This window comes from Pogona vitticeps, chromosome 14 (assembly GCF_051106095.1).
Source record: "Pogona vitticeps strain Pit_001003342236 chromosome 14, PviZW2.1, whole genome shotgun sequence".
Classification (NCBI taxonomy): Eukaryota; Metazoa; Chordata; class Lepidosauria; order Squamata; family Agamidae; genus Pogona; species Pogona vitticeps.
The window spans coordinates 18,404,953-18,430,390 of NC_135796.1; the positions used below are offsets into that span (position 1 = coordinate 18,404,953).

General features: G+C 47.7%; 1 protein-coding gene across 16 annotated transcripts in view; it reads left to right on the forward strand.

The window, feature by feature from the left end:
- CUX2 (cut like homeobox 2) overlaps positions 1 to 25,438 on the forward strand; it is a 132,090-nt gene that overhangs the window by 93,365 nt on the left and 13,287 nt on the right. For 15 of the 16 annotated variants that reach the window (XM_078381810.1, XM_078381808.1, XM_078381807.1 and 12 more), the window contains 8 exons: positions 12,754 to 12,832; positions 19,136 to 19,273; positions 19,798 to 19,987; positions 21,309 to 21,385; positions 22,522 to 22,588; positions 24,069 to 24,117; positions 24,256 to 24,360; positions 24,918 to 25,109. In XM_078381810.1, the coding sequence (XP_078237936.1) occupies positions 12,754 to 12,832; positions 19,136 to 19,273; positions 19,798 to 19,987; positions 21,309 to 21,385; positions 22,522 to 22,588; positions 24,069 to 24,117; positions 24,256 to 24,360; positions 24,918 to 25,109 (897 nt within the window). The remainder of the gene's footprint in view (positions 1 to 12,753; positions 12,833 to 19,135; positions 19,274 to 19,797; positions 19,988 to 21,308; positions 21,386 to 22,521; positions 22,589 to 24,068; positions 24,118 to 24,255; positions 24,361 to 24,917; positions 25,110 to 25,438) is intronic. The other variant, XM_020802766.3, reaches the window with a different exon arrangement.

Consider the following 25,438-nt stretch of genomic DNA (forward strand, 5'->3'; position numbering starts at 1 on the left):
GTTTCCAACACAGAGCCAGACGTTTCCGGGAAGGTCGCAAACAGGACACGAAGCCATTTCTGCAACTTGTTTGAAAGGTGAATGATCCTTAACCAAAAAAAAAACAACCCTTCTAGTAATTCATCTTTCTTTTGTTTTTGCCAAAAAAAGAGAGGTGGGGGCCAGCAGGAGGTGGTTTGTGGGGTCCTGTGTCCTCAAAAACACAGCGGGTTGTAGGGTTGTCTCCCCGGCACACACCTCCGTACGTCGCTATTGCTTCTGCTCTCTCCCATCCTTGGTTTTATCCGTGAAGACTTTGGGGTGTGTTGGTGAAAAGTGAAATCTTATTAAGTGCAGTGATGAGTGGGAGAGATTTAAAGGCTGCCAAGAAAGGGTGGAAGGAAGAGAAGGAGAGAGAGAAGGAGACCCAGGCGAGCAGACAGGGGAGAAATGTCACGCCTTGGAGTGCTCCTAAAACAGACATCCTTCTTCTGAGGTGGGGAGGAGACGGTTGGTTGCTTGCATGGCCTCTGTCTACCCTGCGTAGCTGAAGGCGCCCACCGAGCGATGCCAGCGCATGGCGACAACACATTAGAGGCTGTCATCCTGCGAGCTCCGGGTTACTTTTAAATCTTTCTCTTTGGAACGACGCAAACGGCATAAGGCAAAATAGGAACGCAAACAATAACTGGATTTACACAAATGTGGGCTGATTTCCATATTTTTCATCACTTTATTTTATTACCCAGGGTTTTTTTAAACTGATATGCTTATTTATTTATAGGGCTATCTGGTTTTGATTCATAACCAAATGCTCGACGTAAACGCATAAAAGAGAGTGATTGCAATAGGAAACCTACTTGCAGTTGTTTTAAATACTGCCTGTTCTCCCGACATACCACGATGGGTCTTCTGCTAGAGGGTGACAGGCGTGCCGTGGTGCAAAGGCAGGGAGCGCCTACTGCTCCAGGCAGGAGTGGAAACCCATTCCCCCATGATTTACGGCAGCGCTTGAAAAGTTATTTTGGGAACAGGGGTTCAGATCCCAGAGGCCATGGTAACTAGAGATTTCTTGGAGTTCTAGTAGAAAAAAAAGTAACTTTTCAGAGCTATGATGAGTGAGTAAAGGATTCGGGGCACAGTGGCTTGTCGGGGGCTAGGTCAGGTAGACTGCACCTAAATTTGAATGATGGATTGTGTATTGTTCACCCTCAAGCCAACGCCTGGAGCTGAACATTTGGGCAAAACACACACCCCTCCTGAGAAAAATGATGTGTTGCCAATCTAAGGGAGCCTCCAGGAGTTGAAATTCATTTTTTTCCCCAAAGAGGTCAACAACAAGCTTTTTGTCCTACACCTAATTGTGGGACCACATCCTGGGAGGAGGGGGTGAGGATGAGGTGGTCCAGCCTGGCGAATGAATGGTTTGTATAGGAATAGGTATACCTGTGTGTATGTGTGTGTTTGTGTGTATGGGAGAGAGAGAAAGAGAGAAGGAGTGTCGCCATTAGGGCAGGAAACATGTACAGTGCCTCTTCCAGGCTTTAACAGAAATGGCATAAATTTGTAGGCGTGCAAAGCATGTGGCACAATGCTGTACTTTGGGCCCCAGAAAAGGTACCGTTCTCTTGGACGACAGCCCCAGAATTAGTCTGTAATTCTTTTTTCCAGATGTCGACCTGTCCTTTGCCAGCCATGTCTTGCCACAACAGACCGATCATGATACGTTCTCTTCCTCCCAGCATCTGGGCCTGGATCACCTCCCAGTATTGGCCATAGGGAAAGGAATTAATTGTTTTCCTACTGTAGAGGAAGATGATATGAGAGAGAGAGAGGGAAAGAGGGAGGGAGGGAGAATCACGTCTCTCTCTCTCTGTTTCTCTCTCTCTCTCTCTCTCTGGAAACCCTGATTAAATAAATAAAAACCCGACTTTAATTTTCCATCACAACGAAGACAAAAGGGCTGCCTGTGACGGAAGTCGAGCGGCGACAGCTTGAAATGTCCAAAGTTTCCGAGTCTCCTTGCAGATGGAGAAAAGAGCAAAGCCAGAACCCCGCTAATTACAAAAGTTGCTTTATGAAAGATAATTCAAAGCAATAATTTAGCAAACATAATCAAGTAGCACAGATGGGGATTCTGATGAATAGTTTGCAACATGCAATTAGCAGCTCTTGCAGTTACATATCATTAACCCTCGGAGCACAAAAATTATTTTCTCATTATTAGATGAAAAGGTAAAATTAAGCTGACTAGACAGTTAAGGAACAAACTACAATTAATTACCTTCATTTATTACAGTCATTATTTCAAACTTTTCTCCCCCCCTCCTTCTTTTCCTCCTCCTCTTTCCTTTTTCTCCCATTGGGGGGATGAAAACATCTAAATTAAAAGTTTTAGTACATTAAAATTAAGGTGAAACATCCCCTGTGCCTGAACCTTTGTAGGTGAAGGTTGCAGGAGAGGGCTATTAGAAGTATGTTACCCGGGCTGTCCCCAGTTTGCTCTCCGAGGTTAAATTCAGGGGTCAGGATCCTTTTGGAGATTCTCCATGCTGTGTTTCCTAGGGAAACTGAGGCAGTTAAGACTGGGGCGCTTGAGCAAAGGACCTTGGCAGAATTCCTCGCTTTCATAGGGTGACTTTGGACCCAGCCACACTAAACAAGGTTGTGTCACATCCAAAGCAGGCTCCCACAATCTAAAGCCATCAGTTTCTTCTCCTTTCTGCACTTTTCCTCGTTTATTTCTACCTTGAATGATCGGCTGTAACAACCCGTGCTTCTCATTGCTTTTCGTTTCTCATGCTGTGGCCAGAGTCCTCCAGCTCTCCACATGTTCCGTGTCCTGCGAATTCTTGGTCTTCGTTCCTTCCTCTTAGTGCTGCTTTGTTCCTCGCCTTCTTGATCCAGGAAGTTCTTAGGAACGAAGAGAGAAAAGTAGGCGCATAGCGAGACCAGTAGTGGATGTGGATCGGATGAAAAAATGCCTGTCTTAGTCCAACGTTTGGGAGTCATAAATTGAAAGTAACTGAGTTCCTGTAACAAGCTTCCTCCCCCATTGTTTTTTGGTAATGAGGTTGTGAGGAAGCTATATTCCAAAAGAATTATAGCAAGTATGGTGATCGAGTTACTCTGTTGGTATAACAAAGGACTTTTGGAGTTGCTTTAAAAGGAGATTTCTACGCAGTTTCAAGGTAAAAATCCTCCGATGACATTTGCCCATTTTATGGCATTATGCTGTCAGTCCTGAGGGCTTTGGAAAAAAAAAACATGAGTGAAAAGTGGAGTAAAAGTAATAAGCGATATAGCAAATGACCCAATTAGCTTCTTTTTTTAAACATAGCAAAAATTAATGGCAGTTGGTTATTTTTAAATTGCTATAATAAGTATCAGGAACAAATCGCTTCTGAGATGTAACTTTCTGTGCTGTCATACAGCCCCCAGGCATGGGAGCGCAACACCCCCATCATTTTGGTGGAGACAAAAATCTAGGTGTGTCTTGTTAATGGTTCAGATCTCTAGAGGCTGCTGCTAAGACATTTTCTGCGGCCACCTAGGTCCCTCCTCTTTCAGCTTGGGCCAGTTAAATGGTGAGAACGGTGGCTTATAAGTCAGGGAAATTGTTGTGCGTGAGGTGCGATGGCCCCAACCCTCAGCAAAGAGCCCCCTTCTTCTAGATCTGTGGAGCTGAGCCAGTGCCTGAAACATTTAAAGGGCCACCTGGATCTCCGCTGGCTCCCTTATCCTCACCCGGCTACTTCCCAGGGTCAGAGATGAGTGCCCCCACCGACCCTCTGACCAGCTACCTCGGTGGTGCCCAAGCAAGATCTGAAGATGGGCCAATAGCACCCTCTTCTGGCCATGGGGATGGAGAGGGCAAAGCGGTTTCCTAACTCGGCCGGCTGGAGGCTATTATGGGTTGTCTGCCGAGCTTTAAAGAGCTGGGAAGCCCAAAAAAGCCATTTTGGGCTACAGGTCCCAGAATCTGTCAACCAGGAAGGCCAGGGATTATGATTGCAGATGTATAAGCTTGCTAGGAGCAGAAATAGACCTATATTTGACCCCCCCAAAAAAAGAGGAAACGAAAAAAGGAAGAAACAAAAGGAGGGAGTCAGGTTTTCCATGAAAAGGCACCAATTTTGGCTTTGGATGCACATAGGGACCCATGGAAGCTGCCTATACGTAGAACAGCACTTAGCTTTCTCGGGCTACAGAGAATTCCTTCCCTCTGCCCCGTTTGGAAGTCTCTTACACCGTCGGGTTTCCCAGTCTTGGCTGCCTCTCTGAGATCATGACCGGACAGCTGGTCGGCGTTGCTCCTTTGACTGTGGCTGGGATTCCACCACCCCGCGGAAACCCACAGCACGCCCGTTATCCTGTGGCATGACAGGCGAAGGACTCCTTGAGAAAGTTCTAATGAGATTAACGTCCTTTGGCTTCTAATATCAGGAACTTTGCCAGCGCTTCATTGTGCCTGTCAGGAAGTATTATGACAAAATTAAGGGCCGGCAGCAATTTTCTTTCATTCAGTATCACCGTCTTGGCAAAGTAAATTATTTAAAGCTTTCCCCCTCCTCCTCCTCCCTTATTATTTTTTTCCCCCTCCTCGGATAAGAGATCCTTCGCAGTAGATTTTTTTTGGTACGCTTCTCATTAGGAATAACACTGTTGAAAGGATAATATTGATTCAATCATATTATTGTGTTTTAAAAAAAGGAGTATTAAAATTGAACAATTTATGAGGCAGGGGCTTGCACTAGCAGGGAAGGGAGAGTGCAAAGAAGCACATATTCTTTGCTCCCCCCACTTACCCAACAGATTATGTTGCCTGATTTGGAGTGGCAAAAATTGCCCCCAACTCCATGTCACGAAGGTTCCCGACTGCTCTGAGTTGTTCATTCTGGGTATTTTGCCACATCAGTCTGAATCCGTCTTTCAGATGGCTTCTGGGCTTCACTTTTTCCCCAAGTTCCTTTCTGATGCTTGAGTCATAGAAGTAACCAGAGAGGTTCAGCACATCTGGGGCCACCACAGAGAAGGCTCTGCCCGGAGAAGCTACCGGCCTTAATGTGTGGAAGAGGCAGAAAGGGTAGCAAGATCCCCATCCAGAAAAAGAGGAGTGAGGGAATTTGGAAGGGGAAAAGTGATCAGGGCCACTCGTTCATGCCCACCTTCTATGTGCTGAATGTTAGAGTCTTTCTAGGAAGTAGCCACATGGGCTGAAAATCCTGGGAGGAGAAAGTATCCTTGGAGAGAAGTCAAGCTGGAAAAATCTGTTGTGAGATTCCCAGGGTTTTTGTAGAGAGCGAGAGACTCGTGAAAATTTAGGTGTGTGTGTGTGTGTGTGTGTGTGTGTCCCGATTTTCCGTCTTTTGGCAGAGAATTTGAATAGAACTGTAGTTGCCATCAGACCAGCACTTCTGAAAATCTGAAGCAAGCTTGATGTAATCAAAAACCTTCTTCAGCTGCAATTAAGCCAGGAGAGGATAGCGGCAGTATGTAATGTTTATGTTTAACCATGCCTTGATCAGAGGGTAGACTATCAACAGAGAGGGAAAGGAGAGAAAGCAGGGAGAGAGCGCGTATGCAACCTTTTTTTTTAAAAAAAAAAGTCAATTACAATAATATTTTTGCTTCCAAATGTTGCTTTAAAAAAAAAAGTTGGCTTGATAAGGTATAATCATAGCACAGAGGCCGGCCTGACAGTAGTAATTAATTAGGCCATTATGCATTCTACAGTGATAATTGCTTTGCTGGAAAGTCACCAGCCATGCAAAGGACCCGGAGCAGAAATGTAATTCATCAATCGCGTCTCGTCGTTTCGGAGCGCAGTTGTGTTTTCTCTCACCTTGAGTCCATGTGTGCGTGGCAGAAAGAAGCAGCACCTGAACATTAACGATACCTTGATGTACCAAAGCGAGAGGGCTGGAACTTGGGGGTACATCTTGATCCGGCTGTTACCATGGAAACCCAGGTAGCGTCAGTGGTCCGCACTGCCTACTTCCGTCTTTGGCAGATCGCCCAGCTGCGTCCCTATCTTGATGTGGGGGCCCTCGCCACTCTGGTCCATGCGCTTTTAGTCTCGAGAGTAGACTACTGTAAGGCGCTCTATGTGGGGCTACCTTTGAGATTGATGCAGAAGCTTCAAATGGTACAGAACGCGGCAGCCAAACTTCTTACTGGAGTGAGAAAACATCAACATATCTCCCCCACTCTGGCTGCCTTGCATTGGCTGCCCGTTTGTTTCCGCATTGATTTCAAAGTATTCCTGATGATATATGAAGCCCTAAACGGTTTAGGACCTCAATATCTGGCAGAACGCCTTCTCCCACCTAGATCTACCCATATCACTTGCTCTAGCCAGGAGGGGCAGCTGAGGGGCCTAACGCCAAGGGAGGCCCGAAGAGAAAGAACAAGAAAGCGGGCCTTCTCGGCAGTGGCCCCCTTGCCTCTGGAACAATCATCCCCAGAAATTTGTCCGGCTCCCTTGCTGGGCATTTTTAAGAGTCAACTTAAGACCTGCCTCTTCAGACAGGCCTTCCCTCCTGTCGATACCTAACTTATTTCGCCATCTTCTGGTGTATTAATATTGTTGATTTTTTAATTTTAAAATTGTTGTTAGCCGCCCAGAGTAGACATCAGTCTAAATGGGCGGGATATCAATTAAATAAATAAATAAAATAAAATAAACAAAGGAAGAGCTTGCCTGGCTCCTGCGCTGGGATTTCATGGTGGGAGTGACAGAGGATGCACACAACGTGTTGCTGGATGAGACCGAAGGCTGATCTAGGTCAACACAGGGTTCACACGGAGGAGATAAATGAGGGGAGTTTGTGCCAAGGATCGGTCTGTCTAGCAAACAAGAAATCAAACAATGCCCTTAGCATGCCTTTAGAAGCACCGGTTCCTCTAGTGGCAAACGGCATGGGAACGACTGTTTACGTTCTTCTTTATGAAATAGCTGCAGACGGTCTAGATTGGGCAGAGGAGGACTCGGACGTATTTCATTGCAAGATTTTGGTTGACTAATCCCCGAATACCAAGTTACGGCTCGAGCGTGACCTTTAATCTTACATGAGGGGCACCAATAGTGGACGCCAATGTGCTTCGTCCTGGGTGTTAAGAGATTCCAGTTTCTGGCACCTTCTATGTGAAGTTTCCTTTAGTATTTGCTCTAAAACTCTTATTTCCCACCATGCCGTCTTTCTGCAAAGGCGCAGGATCTCCATTTCCTCTTTGCCGGTTGTGTCGGCCACCTCTGTCCAGAGAGGGCAATGCTAGAAAGAGTAAGGCGCCTTCCTACGCCTGCCCGTTGGGCGGTTTCTTTTTCTGTGCCTCTTAGAATGAGAGTTGGTGGCTTTCATAAACCGCCCCCCCCACGTGCAGTTTTTGGTGATTGTGTGGGATGTGAAGGAAGAACTGCTTTGCAAAATTTCTGTTCCCTCTGGAGGCCTAAAGGAATCGGAAAGCGCAGGTCTGCGCGCCAAGTTGCTAAAAAAAGACCGCGGCTTAGGCAACCTTAACAACAGAGTGAATGTGGGAATGGGGGGCGAGACCCAGTGGGGGTCACGGGACTGATCTTTGTGCTCTGATACCCTGGAGCAGCTGGGGGGGGGGAGGAAGAGAGGTGGTTTGCTCAGGTGGTGGGTGCATCACCAGAGCCTCTGTTCTGAATGACGAGCATGTTCAATTCAGTCTCGTGTGGAAAGATGCCACTTTTTTAAAGCCACAAGACAAGACACTGCCTTCCTGTAAGGTCCCCCCCCAGTTTGTTTGTTTGTTTATTGTTTGTTTACATTCTGCTTCCCCCCCCCCATTCAATAGATTGGCTTAGCTGCTCTTTGACTGGGAACAGCTTCCTATGATCATTCATACGTTGGCCTGTTGCAACCCATCTGAAGTTCAAATGTTTGTCAGATCTTTGAGGCTTTTAGTGAGATGCCTTTGCAGTTTAACAGGATTTTTGGAATCCTGCACTAGGAAGTGAGGAATGTCATATTAGGGTATTCTTATTCTTGTTTTTAAGCCGACCGGAATGTAGTTGAGCGCATAGGGACTTTTGACGTGCCGAGCTCACAAAGCCCTCCTCCGCCTGAACGGACAAAAACGGTCACTTTTTCTTTTTTCAAAACAACGTCACTCTCAAGCTCTTTCCGTTTCAGAAACCAGACTCCTTTACACTTTGGAAAGTTTCGGCTCAGAAAGATGCCTGATTTTGAATCTGGCTGCAGTTGGTGGCCCTCAGGGCAAGTCTGTCGTCTATGTCCTTCTCTTTTAGACTGTTGGCAGGACCAAAAGAAAATCAAATGAACTTTTGGTGACATTTCCGCAACAGCACGTTTTCCCGTTTTGTCAAAGTGCATTGGAGTTCATTGGTCCTGCCTGGAGTGCATTGAGGTGCTTTGTGTGTGGTTCTGTATTCCTTAACCATCAGCAGCTGTGGATGGTTGCTCTTTTTAAGCTCAGCAGCAACTAATGCTGTGGCCAGAGGGATCAGCAAGTTGAAATGGCACTATTTTGTGGGTTCTCAAAATACTGAACAAGGGGAACGGAATGCATTTATTTAAAATATTTCCCCCCACCTTTCTCCTCAAAAGGACCCAAAGCAGCTTAGGACAGAACTCCAGTCCCCCGATGTAATTCAAATTCTTCCTCCGCCCCCTTGCCCCATCCATCATGTCTCATTTCAATATTCATAATAAGTGATAAATCAGATTGTCTGGTAGGTTTATAAATACCCCAGTTCTTTTGTGGAAAGGAAATTTGTCTTTTTCCTGTGTCTTGCTGAGAGCTCCTTGGTTTTGATGCTGGAACTCTTCCCACTTCCACCACCCCCCACCCCGGTTTGGGGGGGGAGACTAAAAGATGGCAGGTGACGATTCTCTGACTTCAGCAGAAAGGGGAAGGGAAATGTCCCAGGGGCTTGGTGGCAAATCCATCATGGCTGACACGAAAGTTTGGCCAAAGTTGCGAGCAACGTTTTAATTGCAGCCCAACCCAAAAAAATCACAGAGGGATACTCCCTAATGGTCGCAGTTTGCACTGCTGTCATCCTGCTCTTAGTCCGGGTGGAAAACGGTTTTGCAAAAGGGGAAGCCCTTATAAAAGACTCCTTTAGGAACCAGCCGAGACGAGGGGGAGACGGGAGCCCTCCCAGGAGGAGAACAATGCTTCTTTCCCGTCCCTATGATCGCAATTCCCCTCTGCCCAGCACCCGTCTCCCTTATAGGCAGTGTCAGAAAAGGCAGGGCGCTCTCTCCTGTGTCATTAATTAATGTTGCAATTACAGTTTCACTTAGGAGGGGGGGGACAACAAGATAGCTGTGGTGGTTCATGAGAGAGAACCAAATCCTGCAAAATCTGCGGGAAGCAGTCCCTTTTGGCTTTTTTAAGACCTGCTCAAACTCCAGCTAGCTTTCCTACGTTCTCCAGAATCCTTCCCGAGGCTATGAGGCTGAGAAAACGGATCAGGATCGGAAGACCCATGGACGCTCCAGACCTTGGTGTGGTCACGAGGCCTGCAGCTAAACCCGGTCCCAAGGGTGGAGGTGGCAAAGCTACTCTTAGGTAGGCAGGCGGGTCATAGCCACCTATGCCGGGAGAGTCAGGGAAAGATGGGTCACTCCCATCTCTGGATATAACCTCTCTTCCCCCAAGGATTCAGAAGGCTCTAGAAGTCGTAGTTGCTTTTCGAACAGCGTCTGGCCAACAAGTTGCTGGCCTGTTGCTATGAAACAGGCGCATGTAACTATCAAAGGAACTAAAAGAGTTTTGCATAAAACAAGGGATGTTAACAAGAGAGGTTACGTCTCATTGAAGACCTATCTTTTCAGGCAGGCTTTTAACAATCCTGAGTCCCCCAGTGTCTTTTTAAAAGTTACGTTTTTAATGTTTTCTTGCTCTAAATTATTCAATTGTACTGTAATTAGCACATAGCTTGATTTTTTAAATGTTTAACTTACTATGTTTTTAATTCTATTCTTTTTAATATTGTGAGATGCCCGGGGGTCCCCTTATCGGGAGCAAGGCAGCCTATAAATAAAACAAATAACAATAATGATGGCGATGATGATATGGCACAGTTATTTCTTAGTTGCTGAAAAACAGTCAGTTCTCTGAACAAGCTACTTTCAAGCTGCAATTTAGGTACTGTGGCTATTTAACTACTTGTCTTTGTTAGAACGGATGTTGCCATGAATGTGTGCATGGGCCCATTTTAAAGTGGCCTACATGGCTGGCTTCCTGGGCTTCCTCCATCAGTTTTTTCCCAGAGAGTAGCAAATCTTCTGCCCTTAAGTTTAATTGAATAACTTCTCAGCTTTAAGCGAGGGGTGGGGGGAAGTTTCCCTGTTCCTTATTGCACCTTCACCTACAAGGATAACCTGTACATCACACAAACACTGTTTTAGACAAGGCATACTGGCCTGTTATGATTATTCAGGGAGAGTAGATTTTTCTCAGGTAGTACCTGGAATCTTTGTTTATCTTGGCACCTTTAACATCATAGGTCAGAAGGTTATGGTGACAAATACTGTAATTAATTTTTCCTAACCCCTCTGGGATCATTTTAGAGTCAGTCTGGATCCTGCAAGCAGGAGATGTCTTTAACGGTTAAAATAAAGGTGCAGATAAAAGGATGTGTGAGCTTTCCATGTCAGACATTCTCCCTAAAAGATGTCAGATGTTCAGGACAGCTCAGAACAAACAGGGTGTTGACATTTGTCTCCTTGGGAATCTACTGGCCTTCCCTCAAACCTTCAAACCAAAGAGAACAATTTGATTTTTTTAAATTTAAACCCTAGCATTAAATTATAATTTTCATTTACTCAAAGTGCATCAAAGATTTATGGTGGCGTGACATTACAGGAGCATTAAAGAGTTTGCCCGTAGCGACAGGCACAGTTTTGCATGTTGTAGTTGGGGACACAGAAGAATAAACGGGTGGAAATTTGCAGCTTCTTCAGATTTCCAGTTTGTTCCAGAAGTTTCTGGAAAGGAAGGCTGATGCTGTGGATTCCCCCCCCCTTTTTTTAAAAAAGTCTTGATATATCTCAGAATCTACAATATTGAATGCTGACGTCAGACTCAGGACTGGCAGAAGAGTGTTTTTTCTTGAGACAAAGCTTAACTAGTGGATGGGTCGAGATGGATGAACTGATTCCGCTTCATCAGAAACCAGTTGCAGGGAATCAGCGGAGGAAGGACGTTGTCCTCAAGTTCTGTATTTGTTGACTTCCCAGATGCATCTGGAATGGGAGGATGGATAGAACCAAGTTTTTCTCCCTCTCATAATCCTGGAATTCATAAATGGTTTGGCCATAGAAAAGAAGGTGCCTCCTGGAATTTGGGGTTAAGGCATCCTCCTCCCAGACTTGAACACCACCTATGCTGGAACACAACAGAGTGATCGGGGGGGGGGGAGAGAGCTGTACAGTGGGAGGCTGATGACATAGACAAGTGCATTGTCGGTTCAGCTACACAATTGGCTACTGCAAAATGATGGAATGGCTTTAAAACGGAATTGGACTACCCAGCCTAAGAGCTGTTGAAAGATAAAGCATTGTGAGATGACAACTAGCATGACCTTATGTCCTGTTTTACAAAGAGCAGTCCTCTGGTTGAGGTATTGTTGAGTCCCAATAGAGTTTTGGGATAGAGGGGCGAATCAGATTGGGAGTCCTAACTAGAGTAGACCTATTGATTCAGTGGGACTTATATAGGAGTTTGCTTGCCATTCACCAGTTGGGATGGGCAGGTTGATTTAGGATGATGAACCCAAAGGGCGGGAGGCAGACAGATGGTAGTGAAGTTTCCTCTAAGTCATGAGCCTACTCCTGGGCAAGAGACCTACACGTTTCCTGGCTCACCGCCTTTCCAACTAGACAGAGATGTCTTGTGTTTTCGGTTCAAATTTCAACCCTTGCTTCTAAATCTGCCTTCTTGGCAGATAAAGCAGCATTGCCGAATCCTATGCAAATACTTTGATTTGTTCATTTTGTACAAGGATGCATTTTTTTCTGACCAGCGTTGTGTTAAGATGCCAACCAAGCAAAGGGGGTGGGTAGGGAATAAGGCAAAACAAAACTTTCCAAAGTGTGTGCGTTTGTGTGCGTGTGTTTAAGAACTACAGTTCCCCAAATCTATCATGCTGGCTGGGGGATTCCAGGAATCAAAGTGTTTTCGTTTTTTTAAGATAAAATTTTCCCAGTTCTACTTTAATCCCACCCACAGAATGATAAACAAACTAGAATTTGTTCAGTAGTACTCCAGTACCACTGCTGGGATATAGGACTGAATATATATGGTCTCTTTTCTAGACTCATGTCTTGCCTCCAGCTATCAGAGGAGGGTTGAAAAGGAGGCCAGACAGCATGCCTGACACCTAATTAGAGAAGATTAATTATTTCTTGGGTCTTCCTGCCAGTTTGAATGGCAGTTTGGGGAAGCGATTTCAAGCGGGGCGTACTCTCAGAGTGAGATTTTTGTGAACAACTTTGACTACGGAAAGAAGGCTGGGAGTTCTGGTAGGTGGAAGCCCCAACGGGTCTGTGTTAGGGTGGAGAGGACGAAATCGATTTAAATCCCAACATTTCTGTAAAGCTGGGTCCTAACTGAGCTGCTAAGAAAGCTTTTCCGTATTGAAACATGGCTAACGATCTGTTTCCATCAGGTAGCCCACATCTGGTGCGGCCTTCATGAGAGCAGTTTTCGACGAGATACTAAATGTATTGTCCTTGATTATTCCGCTCCCCTTATTTTGTCTCCGTGTTCCCTCAGGTGGTTGCTCTTAGTAAAAGAAGCAAGGAAGCAGAGGCGGCCTTCCTGAGCGTTTACAAGCAATTAATCGAAGCACCAGGTATGGAAGAGCTGGGGCGTTTTAAGGGAATGATTTTTTAAAAAATGGGCAAAATTGTTATTCTGAATATCTGGTAGGGATTGCCCAGACGTCTTGGTTCACAGATGTGGCCTCGGGTACCGCTGGGTGTCCTTGATGGAGGCTGGACTTCATGATCCATAGGGTCCCTTCCAGCTTTGCTGTTCGAAGATGCTGGTGATGATGATTATGGTTGACGTGTCTGGCTGAGGAGCCAGAGTTTGGGGGTTCGGTTCCCCCTCCGTGCCTCCTTGGCAGGGACTGGACCCAGCTTTGAGTTCTAAGATGATGATAATGATTGTTATCATCTTCTCCCACAAGGATTACAAAAGCACCATTTTAGATGAGGCATTCTGGCCTATTACGGTTATATGGGGGGGGCATGCATTTCCTCAGATAGTACCTGATATCTTTGGTTATCTTGGCACTGTGTCAAAAATAATCATGCTTTTGTGGAAAAAAAAAATTGCACTTCACCGGAGATACCTTTTTAAGTCAAAGTTTGCCGCCACGGTTATAGCGTAACATACAACTCGTCTCTAAATGCACCATTTCTTGGTGCAGAAATTTGCCATTAAGCGGCAGCATGAAATGTTGATGAACTGATTTGAACACCAAATATGTACCCGATTCCACTTCTCTGTCGCTTCGGACGATGCCGCTCTCCGCTCCCTGCACTGCGGGAAGGGCTGGCAGTGCGTGAGCCTCCTCCGTGTTCCTTTTTGAAGCACTGGCACAACAGACAAGTGGAAACATCTTTTGCTGCTGCTGTGTTCCAGTGCCTGAGCCAAATCTGTCTTGACAATTAAAAAAGGAATAAATTTGCTCACGCCTTGTAAAAATGACGCTGCAGCGATCCGCGCTCATCTGTTTGACACCGAGTTCTCTAAGATGACTGAGCTCCCTTCGCAGCCAAGAGATGGACAATGGGATGAAAAGCTGATGGCTCTGGGAGGGGGGCCCAGGTTGGGAGCCTCACAGTGTGCATAGTAGCATTTATGCACCTTTGGAACAAAGATGTTGGACATATAAACAAGGCGGTATCTGATTCTTCCTTGCAACGTGCAAGCCTAGATTTCGGAATCTAAAATATTAAGTGAAAGCAACTTCCTAGCCCTCATGGCCACGATGATCCTCATGCAAAGAGGTGAGCAAAGCTTGGTGAAAAGTCAGAAGTAGGAGGGAGCTGAGCTGGGCCTCCGTTGTTTGGAAGTCAAGGGGTGGAGTTACAGTTCTTTGCCTTTCGATCTTTGCTGCGCTGGATCAATATGTTTTCCATCAATTAATACAACACATTTAAACACCATAAATATTGCAGCTGCACTTATTTTTATATGTAAATTCAGTCCCTTTTTTTTTTGCCTGCTTGATTTTGACTTTAGGGCCACCTGAGCGATCCTTGCTGAGTTTCGCTGCACATCTTTGCTAAGTTCTTCCTGTGTCCAACTCCTGCCCCGGAAAGATAGTTTCCCTGCAGCTCTAAATATATGTATATTCGTTGACAAGCAAACGCTCTGTTAGGAGACTTCAGAACTAGAGAACGTGTTCCTGATTCAACACTTTCTGTCAGTGCAAACCTCCAGCGAGGTTTGCAACAAGAAATGGTGATTTCTCAGCAGATATTTTCATAAAGTGAGCCCGGGATTGTGTGTCTGTAATTATGGGAAGAAACCCCGTAAATCTTTCTGATATTGTTCACCCAGATGTGGGCATGGAGAAGCGAGATGTGTGCGTGTTGTTTGTGTGTGTGTGTTGTGGGCTAGGCAAGCAGTAAAATTGTGTTAAAGGCATAATTAATGTCATTGTTCTTCGAGAATGGTGTGATTTAGTCCTCCATTTTGACTTGTGCAGCGGCAGCAGCTGATTTCTTCATTGTGCTTGTAGCGCACCCTCCCACAAAAGAGGCAATCGTGCTGGGACTGGAAGAACTGGAGACAGAGGTTGGGAATTCGATTCCCCCACTGGGCCTCCTGGACAGGGGCTGGTCTCCATCATCCACAGGGTCCCTTCCCTTCCTCTGCAGTGCTAAGATCGAAGTTGTTAAGTAAGGTCAGGGCTAGGGACACATGGAATACTCTGAATTTGCGCAAAATAGGAGCCCAACCCAGGCACAGGATTTCCCTAGCAGCCTCCCCAATTCGAGCTGTGGATAAATATCAAGTGCGCCGAAGATCCACTGAACAGGCCTGTGAAGATTTTGAATTCTCCTTGGCCAGCGCAGTCTCATCAGCTCATACCCTGAAGCATTAAGGTTTAATTACCCATATCGTTATCTTAGCTTGCATAGCTGCAAATGTTATTAACGGCTGTAACGTTATCCAGTCCTCTTTTTCCCCCCTTAGCAAACCATCCTGCCCCCCCTTTCTTCATACGCAGCTACGCTTGGTCTCTTTTGCTGATGACCCTCCACAGCTGGAAGTCCTACAGGTGGATCGTAAGCTGGGCGGAAAAAGATGCAGCGGCCCTTTTATGGGCTTTGAATTTATGGCCTTCCAGGAGTTGGCTGCCGAATCTGAGCCCAGCTGAACGGGGAAGGAAAGCCTCTTTCTGGGGCTCCTTTGGGATGAGACAAAAATTGAAAGAGAAGGAGTCGCCTTTCTTGTGTCTGGGGAAAAATTATCCATTTGCTTTTCATTGTATGAGTAAGGTAGACACCGTTGTCTGCTTTCTACCAGAGTGTTTAAAGAGACTCTCGAGAGCGTTCAAAGCCTATTCCATTCTGTGGCCTCTCCGTGACCTTTTCAACAACTTTTTGGGGTAGGTCGAAAACCTTCGTATTGTAGATTCCAAGGAGAGGACCCAAAGATTTCCTTGGATTTTGAGGAGGGGTCACTAGGATGGCCTCAAGAAAAAGAACTCCTTGGATGATTTAAAGATGCCGCCTTTTACGTAACGTTAGCTAGAGGGCAGTTTGTGGGTCTTCTCTGTTGCTTCCATCTGCTTAAGGCAGGTTATTAAATTACATTTAGGAGTGGCTTTGTGGGCCAGTTTCCTCCTCTTTATCAGCTGCATTTGTCGGGTATGCCGAGAGCCCGTGTTTTTGCCGGCATGGAACTCGAATGGAGTCTTGCGTGGCTCTGCGGCGTGAGGGGGGCAGAGGCCAGGTGACTAGCAAAGGCCAGCCTCCTGCTTCTTCTATACAAACTCACCGGCTGTCTCCCCTCTGTTGGAGGACTCGGGGAGGGTCACACGGAGCCCCCTGCATGATTCCCTCATCCGTGATTAAATGATGCTGAGTTGCTTTAAAACGGGCTGTACTAATGGCTCAGTTGGCTTGCTCAAGAGGCTCACCTTTGCCCCATGCCCTCAAATCAGAGCTGACTTTAAATGACCTTTATAGGACTTTTCTGCTAATGGAGGTATTTAAGGATTTTTTTTACCAGCCACTATGAATTTCCACTATTCGAACCCGGGTCCCATTAATCTAGCCCATCGCTCTATCCATTGCACCGTGCCGCCCACAGGCAACCAAGCTTTCAAAGAAGAAGGCCTTGTTTGGGTCAGGGCTTTAAGAACCTTTGAGGGCAGGATCTTGTCATTGGGTTTCATTCCTTTTTAGGGTTTTCCTTGCCTTCCACGGTGTTTCTCCCTCTGCAGGGATGGACTTGCCTTTAGGCCTGTGGTCCAGAACGTCCCTCGGTGCCAAGGGTGGCTTTTCAGTGGGGAGAAAGAGGGGGACGGGTGAGGGCTGGGGACCTTCCTAAATCTAGAACGGCAACAGGAAGGAGAGGACAGCCCAGATGGTTTCTCTGAGTTGTCCTGATAAGGAGGGAGTCAGCAAGGAGAGGCGGTCTGTGATGGCCACCCAAGACCTCCGAAGGGTGCAGATAAGATTGGTGGCCTACAACGTCTATTTATCATCTCAGCTTCATAGAATTGTTCTGTGTGTGTGTGTGTGTGTGTGTGTGTGTGTGTGTTTGTGTGTGTGTGTGTGTTGTGTGTGTGTGTGTGTGTGTGTATGTGTGCGTGTGAGAGTGAGAGAGAGAGAGAGAGAGAGAGAGAGAGAGAGAGAGAGAACACATTCATGTATCATTTTAGTTATCCAGGCACCCAATGAAAGTATGTTTCAAACCATTGTTATCTTCTGTTTACAGTTTGGTATAATGTAACTTTTTATGGTCAATGTAACTTGTTTTTTTGGGGGGACGACAACTCCCAGAGCCCTCCAGAGGATTATGGGAGTTGTTAACCAGGCCTACAAATGAAAATGTTTGCAAGCGCTGGCCAGAGGTGATGCCATGTAATGCTCTGTCTGACCACTGAGCCCACGCGTTGAATATACCAGAACAAGTGCGAGACAACGCTTAAACCAGAAGACAGGGCTGCCCCACCTTGGCTCACGTTCTCCTCGCTCCCTCGGGTTACGTTCCTCATCTCCAGATTGCTGTCCCCTGGTGGGTTCTTCCACCCCTGGCAGCCCGTGAAGTGGGTTGGAGCAGACACCGTCTTGCCACGTTCAGTGGTAGAACGGTGGCGAGGAGGTGGCGCTTTCCAGGAAGACCAATTGTTTCTTAGACTTCAGCCGTTTTCTCCGAAAGGTCACCATCCTGCTGAGAACTGGGCATTTTATAGCAGATTATGCCTTGATGCCCTCCTTCCCACGGATAATAATTCCCGATAGCTCGCTTCGACTTCTCCCACCTCTAATTACTGTATTTTGGGACAGGTACCCTTGTCTTGAGGCGGAATAACTGTCATGTTATTACTGGCTTCCTTTGCTGTTTGCTCAGGTAAAGCCTCCTTCGTCTGCTTGCGTCCTGCGTGTACCTGATTTTTGACCCTCTGCAGTTTTTGTTCTCCCTTTTCTGGCAGCCCCTTCATTAAAGGGCAGGAGACAGAAAGAGGACGAGCAAACACGAACAGGAGCCCATTGCCTCGGACTTATTAAAAGAGATCCAGACTTGTAAATTAATTTGTCCGTGTTATACAATGGCGGTGCAGATGGACTCATTAGCATGCACACAACAAATAATTATAGATGAATTTTTTAGCTGGCCTTCCTAATGGGCTTGCTGGGTTAATTATGTCAATGTATAATTACATCGGCCCTGGGAGGCATAACGGGGGACCCCTGCTGAGCAGACGCCCGGGCTAATGACGAGACGTGCTGCTGATGGGGGGGGGGCAGGAGGAGGAGGAGGAGGAGGAGGAGGAGGAGGAGGCCTGCTTGGGATGCACCTGCTTACTTTGGCAGAAACCCGCAGTTGTCTGTGCCCACCGTGGCCTAAGTAAACAAGTATTATCAGCCAAACGTGCCGTTGGATGGTAACTGAGGCAGGCTTGTAGCAGCGAGAGGGGCCTGGATAGAATATCCTTTAAGCCCAGGACGGAAGAGACCGTCTTCCCTCTGCCGTTTGCAGCATCGGCAGCCTTGCTGGCGAGCCGGCAGCCGACAAAGGGCAGCCGGATCTGAGCTTCTACAGTGGTCCTCCTTTTCCTAAGTGATGCAGAGTCACCGACGGGACAGCTTGGCCTCGGTGGCTGCTTCGTCCCTTACTTTCCTGTCAACCCTTCCCTTTGCGAGATGCTGAGGACCAGCGGCAGAGCGTATGCAGCCCCAGCTCGCACTGCGAATCCTGAAGGGGGAGTGCAAAAGTGCAGGATGCAACTCGGGTCTGCCAGCCTCCGGGGAATCTGCCACTTTCAGGTTTCCATCCCTTTGGATCGGAAGCCAGCCCCAGGGATTGAGAGCCAGTTTCCCCTCTCCTACCGTGGGGTGTGTGTGTGTCATGGCCGTCTGCCACCTGCTTCCAGAACTGGATGGGGCCAGATACCCACTCCCGGTTTGTAAAAAGGCATTTGGGGGCACGGAGCAAGGCAGCCAGCATGGCGGAGCTGTCCCCAGTATGGAAAGGAGAGTTAGCATTCCCGGAAGCTTCCAGGAATGGCTATTTCCCCCGTCCATTTTTTTTTTAAAAAAAGAAAGAAATCTAGCTACGTAGAGGATGATCTGGAAGGGACTAGAGTGTGATGTGAAGGAAAACGTGTTTTGTAGTTTTATACCGCTCTTAATTTATATCAAAGTAAACTGAAATATAAGTTTTTACATATAAAGGCTTGTCTTGACTTTCTGCGTTCTTTGAAATGGCTCCTGCACTGCTTGTCCCAGGCCTTCCCCAGGGTACGAATGTCAGTGTGTGGAAGTAAAAACTAGAAATGTACCTATATTGCCAAGGGTCATTTGGCCTTCTTGGAATGGGCGCCCTCCGCGCACGGAGCTCCTGGAGGAGTAGGAGGGAGGTGCTGAGCCTCACCTCTCCTCTATCTTTCCTTTACCCTATCCAGATCCTACGCCTGCCCTTGAAACCGTGCGTGGCTTGGAAGACGGCCGACGGCAGCTGCATTGTCTTGGCCCCGAGAACCCAGCTTTGAAGGAACTGAACAGGCCCTGGAAGAAGAACGCTGAGCTCCCGTGCCCAAGAGGTACCCCAAAATCTGGGCTAGGTGTTGGTGTCAACCTCCCACCCGGCCTTTGCACCGTCCTGTGTCAACCCCTCGAGGCTGTGTTCCAAGTCCCTGGTTTAGAAGTTGGCTGGATAGCTCAGTGGGTGAGGTTTCTGGCTGCAGAGCCAGAGTTTGGGAGTTTGATTCCTCACTGTGTCTCCTGGGAGAAGAGCCAGCCTGTGTAGCCTTGGGCGAACTGCACGGTCCCAGGGCACCCCTGGAAGAAGGGAATAGGAAGCCACTTCTGAGTATTCTCTACCCGGAAAACCCGGAAAAAGGGGTCGCCATAAGTCAGAGTTGACTTGAACGCACACGGTGATGATTAGCAAAGGTAATCCAGGCAGGAAGGGCCACCTTTGGGGAGAGCTAAGGTTGCCCCCTGAATCCTGTGCCCTCGGAGAAGCAGGGCGCCTGACGTTCCCAGGTGAAGCCCTCCCACTTGATTTGCCATTGCTAAGATTTTTCTTCCTGGCCTTGAGAAGACTTCCTTGCCACCCTTCCAGCCTCTTGCCACCCCTCTCCCCCACGGAGGCCCCACGTGCCACTGATGTGGGTTGTTACACCCCCAGAGCAACGAGAGGGGACGCCTTCAGCCGGTCGCACCATTTCCGAGGGGGCCACCCGGCTCGCTGGCAGCAGAGCACTCCCAACGGCAGACCCCTTGCTACAGAGGAATGAGATCGACCAGCAAAAGTACGTGAGTAATTTCTGGGGAGCGTGACCCTTAAGCGAGAGGAAAGGGGCCGTCTCCCGAGTCTTTCCCACTTGATGCCTATTGATGGATTTGCAGATAACTGCAGTCTAGGACTTGCTTTCCTTTGTCAAAGGCTTATTGTAGAATGTGGGACACTTTTATGCTGCATGCCACCCTCTGCCAAGTCAATGCAGAGTGAGAAAGCCTGTTCAGAGTGATGCACAAACGAACGCTCCCTGCTCCCTCCTCCTTTGCACATTCTCTACAACATGTGAAGGGCTCGAGAGGGAGGGGGGTCACCTAAAAGCGGATTGGTAGAGATGCGTATTCCTCCTGCATCGCCGTGTTTATGGACAACCCCGTGGAGTTTCCCTCTGATCTCCTAACTTGTCTCTTACATCAGCGTTCCTCCTCATTAGAAATGGGAGTGGTGAGCAATTATTAAAGCCGTATGAATTCTACTCAGCTAGGAAGTCAAATGTCTTCCTGCTGTCTGCAATCCAGGCAGGATGTGTGGGGAGGGAAAACAAACCCAAACTCATCTCCACTTGGACTGGAAGATGCGTTTCACAAATTGCGTTCCACTGGTTGGAAATTCCTTTCTGAATGAATAAAGGCTTTGGGTTCTGCTGGCAGAGGATTTCCCTCCTAGCCACACACGCTTTGGGAGAAGGGTTCATCCAGCTTTTTATCTCAAGTGAAAGCTGGCAGGACGCGGAGAGGAGAGGGGCTTCCCCAGCCCTGTGTATTCTGGATGGTGCTGAGCCACAACTCATCCCACCCATGGCCTTGCTGCCTGGAGATGATGGCAATTGTCCACCGACAGGTGCTTTGAGGGGCTGGGACGAGATGAAACACTTTGGGGTGGGGAAAGCTTGTTGGCTGATTTTTATCCCTAGCTTCCGGCCGTGGGGCTGCCGAGACCCTGAATGGGACATGTTTGAGACTCTTTTTCTTCATTTAATGTGAGCAAATGGACACTTCCAGTGTTGTTTATTTTATTTTTGGGAGGTGGGGCCTGGGGGTGGGATCATCCCCTCTCTCAAAGGTGCCTGGTGCAAGAATCACAGGAGACCTTTTGGGGCAGAAAAAAGGTTTTTATTTGTTTTAATTTTTGTTAGGAAAAAAAGAAACCCCAAAGACATTTTAACGGAAGAGGTTTTTCTGTCCTCTGTAAAAGGGCCTGTGGGTGGAGGGAGGGATGATCTCCGGGTTGCGCGCTGCCTGTCCCTGTTCTAGAGAGGGCGGCCCTGTCGTTCTGGGGCGAGATTTGTTTGCCTCGTATGAATGCCAGGAGGGGCAACCCGTGTCTCTTTCCAGGGGCTTGCAGGAAGCACACGTCACTTTGGCCGCTCGGCTGGGGGAAGCAGAAGAGAAGATCGTCGTGCTCCATTCAGGTAAGCGAAAGATGCACACTCAGCCAAGTGGCTCCCGCTCCTTCTCTGGAATTGCACACTTGTGAGGCTCAGTATGGGCCCTTCTCCCACCCACTGTGCGCACACACACTTAGCTCTTAATTAAAAGCCAGATTCTTCTCTCTACTCTATGTCCAAATAGTTAGCCATCAAAAGCTCTCCTGCTGTCCAAGCGACTGCCTGTTGGCCGTTGCTTCCTAGAAGACCACCATCTGACCACCACTGTACTCTCTCTGCCTTCCAGTCCATCCTTAAACACTTGTCATTTTTCTGTCACCTTCAGCATAACCTCTAAAATGTATTATCGCTCTTCCTACTCTACAGAGAGGAAGAGAGGCGATGTAAAACTGCGCTTGGAGTGTACTGTTCATATGGTGGAATGTTTCTCCATACAGAATAAAAAAAATAGAATAGTTCTTCCTTGCAGACAGAAAGCTAGCATTAGCAGCACGCTCTTCCTTGATAACTAGCTGTCTAGATGCAGGGAAGTTTTTGTACGGCTGCACTGTCAAACCACATGAGCTGGTTCTCCTGGTTGTCTTGAGTTTACAATATGCATTTCTAACTTGCTCTCTTGCAGCAACAGTAAAGTCCTGGGAAACACACTCCAGATATTAATCGAAATAAAACTCTTAAAATATAAGAGAACAATTTACATTTTTCTTAAAATCTAGAGTACTGTAACTGGACCAGGGCCAGCCCTTCAGATATTGCTAGGCTGCCGCCTTCCATCAGCACAACTGGCTGGAAATGATAGGCATTACACTCGGGAGGGCCACATTGTCCCCTTACTAGACATAAGTCACCACCCCAAAACGTGGTGATCTCCTTCGGGCAGGGATGGGCATGGCTTTTTCTTGCAAACACTCTTTAATACACCTTGCTTGGCACAAATGGCGTTGTTGATGGAAGCCTGGCTGCCTTAAGTTTAAGGCAAGTTAAATTCCTTACCCCGTTTTCAGCAAGGGAATGTGTAACTGCAGAAAATAAGTTTTGAACAGGGGCTCTCGGGACCTCTTTCTGGTGTCCTCCAAGCCAAGCACGATCTGTCGCCCACCAGTGGACGTCTGTTTCTTATCCTCTGGCCTGGTTGTTGTTTTTACCCCCATGCTGGTCAGCACTAAAGGCAACGCAGACTGAACTGCTGGACTTGCGGAGCAAATACGATGAAGAGGCAGCTTCAAAGTAAGTCGGTCTTGTTCCATTTGACAAAATTTATGGGTTTATTTGTGAGCAAAGTTAGTCCTGTGGGGCTATATACACTCTTCCTAGCACCTCCTTACAGCCTCTCTCTCTCTCTCTCTCTCTCTCTCTCACACACACACACACACACACACACACACACACACACACACACACACACACACACACACTTCTCTATTATGCAACCATGTCAGAACACTTAATCATATCATTCCAAACCAGATGTTCTTTGAACCTGGCACGTGCGCCCGTTTGCTTGGTGCAGGGTAGTAAACAGTGTCGCCTTTGATCAAGATTATTGTCGTAACACACCAAACGAGGAGGAATGGAGGACAGGCACGGCATAAGAGCTGAGCTACCACTTGGCGTTGACTTCTCGTCTGTGGGGTGTGTTGGCTGGCAGGGGTGGGTGGGGAGAGGGCAGGACTCCTTTCTTTTCCGGGTTTGTGCTGTGAATTCCCCCACCGTCCTGCCCTAGCAAAGTGAACAAATCCTCTGGAGAATCTAGCAGATGACTTCTGGGTAGCTCAGTGGTTTAGGCAACTGGCCGCAGAGCTAAAGGTTGGGAGTTTGATTCCTCCCTGCACTTCCTGGACAGGGGCTGGATTCAATTACTTGTAGGTTCCCTTCCAGCTCGAGTCGTTCTAAGATGATTGTTGCTATAATGGAACACCTTGGATGTTAGCCTTGCCATTGTAAACAGAGCCAGATGCCCAGCTGGGCGCCGTGTGTATGTTTTTCGCCCACTTTGAATGAGTTGTGAAATTGTAAGTGGGAAGCAGTTAATAACATAAATATTATCCTGTTCACAAACAGTCTCCAGACTTACCATGGAGAGGGAGCATATGTTACGAAAATAAAGCCAAGATAGAGAGTGTGGGTGGCATTCCATTACTTCCATCCAATGCTTTCTTGTTCTTCGGCATGGGCGTAAGGGAGGGGGGGGAAATGTATGTTTCGTTCTCTTTACTCCCTTCCAGAGTATTTACCCCACCTTCCCCTTGCAAAACGGTGCAGGGTATCCATGCACAGACAAACAGGGTCCGGGACAGGTAATAATGAGCTCAAGTGACAGAATGCCAGATTTTGGCTGAATACCAGGAAAAAAAGTCTTAACTGTTAGAGCAGTACAACGATGGAACCCATTACCTCAGGGGGAGGTAGTGAGCGCTCCAACGCTGCAGAGGCACTCAAGAGAAAATGGGACCACATTCTGTCCCGATCTCCTTTGTTCTGGATTCTTGCACTGCTCAGGAAATTGGATTTGGTGGCCTGTTGGGCCCCTTCCAGCTCCACGATTCTAGGATCCCGTGTGTTTTATGTGCTTAAGTCCTGGGATCTGTGAGGCATTTTTCTGCAACAGCACAAATGTCCCGTAAAGGGGAACCAACCCTTCCAGCCAAATGGTGGATGTATTCCCTGCAGGCTGCAGACTGTGAATTCCTCTCTTTTCTTCCCACAGGACAGACGAAGTGGCCATGATTGTGACGAATCTTGAAAAAGCCAACCAGGTAACGATGAAGGAACTACGCAGGGAGAAGCTGGACTCTTGGTTGTGCAAGTTGAGGACGGGAACGAAAACCCGCCAAACGTGGGATAGCTGTCGCTTTGGCAGGACGAACTGACGCCACTTTTTCTTCTCCTTGCAGCGAGCCGAGGCGGCCCAGAGGGAAGTGGAGAGCCTGCGGGAACAGCTGGCGTCGGTCAACAGCTCCCTCCGCTTGGCTTGCTGCTCTCCCCAAGGACTCAGTGGGGTGAGGCCCAGAAGGGGGGCTGTCCTGGGGCCGTAGGACAATCCGGCACCCTCAGAGATGGGCACGAAGCGGTTTGTCCCAGTTTGTAAGGGCAGCCGCTGCTGCTCCCCTCCCACCACCTCCTCTGGTTCCAATAGCCGTTCACCAGGCCCAGCTTGCTTGCCCCCCCCCCACTTTGTCAACTGATCTTCCAGTTCCTGGCAACAGCTCAGGCTTCTCTGCCCTGCCTTCTTGGCTGATCACCCGCTCGGACAAAAGGGAGGGCAGAAAAGTCTGGGCTCTTGCGCATGACTGGGAGATTAGCTGAGGAGGTGGGACAAACAAGTCAGCCGGGCCTGGGGAGTGGCTGTTTGAGCCAGAGGAGGTGGGGAGGAGAGCAGCAGCACCCGTCCTGATATCTTGACGAACTGGGACGAACCGAGTTGGAGGTGGTGGTGGTCTATAACATTCATCTCATTCTCAAAGAAGTCCATAACAATAGCAACAGTCGTGAAGGGCTGTGCTAGAGAGCCTTCCGGTGGGATTTCAGTGTCTTCTTCGATCATCTTCCTTTGCAGGAGAAAGGAAATTACTCTTTGTGCCCTGGGCCACGGCTGGAGGCCGCCCTGGCCGCCAAGGACCGGGAGATCCTTCGGCTTCTCAAGGAAATCCAGCATTTGCAAAACTCCATGCAGGAAATGGAAGAGTCTTCGGCCAGTCAGATTGCGGACCTGGAGCGCCAGTTGGCAGCCAAGAACGAGGCCATTGAAGTATGCTTGGGGGTGCAGTGGCGGGACTGAGACGGAAGGTTTCTAGGCAGGCCTTTGCCCTTGATGGCCTGGAATTAATTAAGTCCCACCTTTGTTCCCGGATCCCATCATCTCCTGAAGATTTCTTTTTAAAAAAATCCCTTGCATTTCATTAATCAAAGGGATTTTTTAATCCCGTTTAGTCCAACCAAACCATCAAGTACCTTGACTCTCAATTTATCTAGACCAGGAAAGTGAATTTATCGCAGCCTAGATTTTGTTGTGTTTCTCCAAATTTTATCCTTTTCCTGTCCTTGTTTCACATAGAGTGGTGAAACCTGGTATTTTCC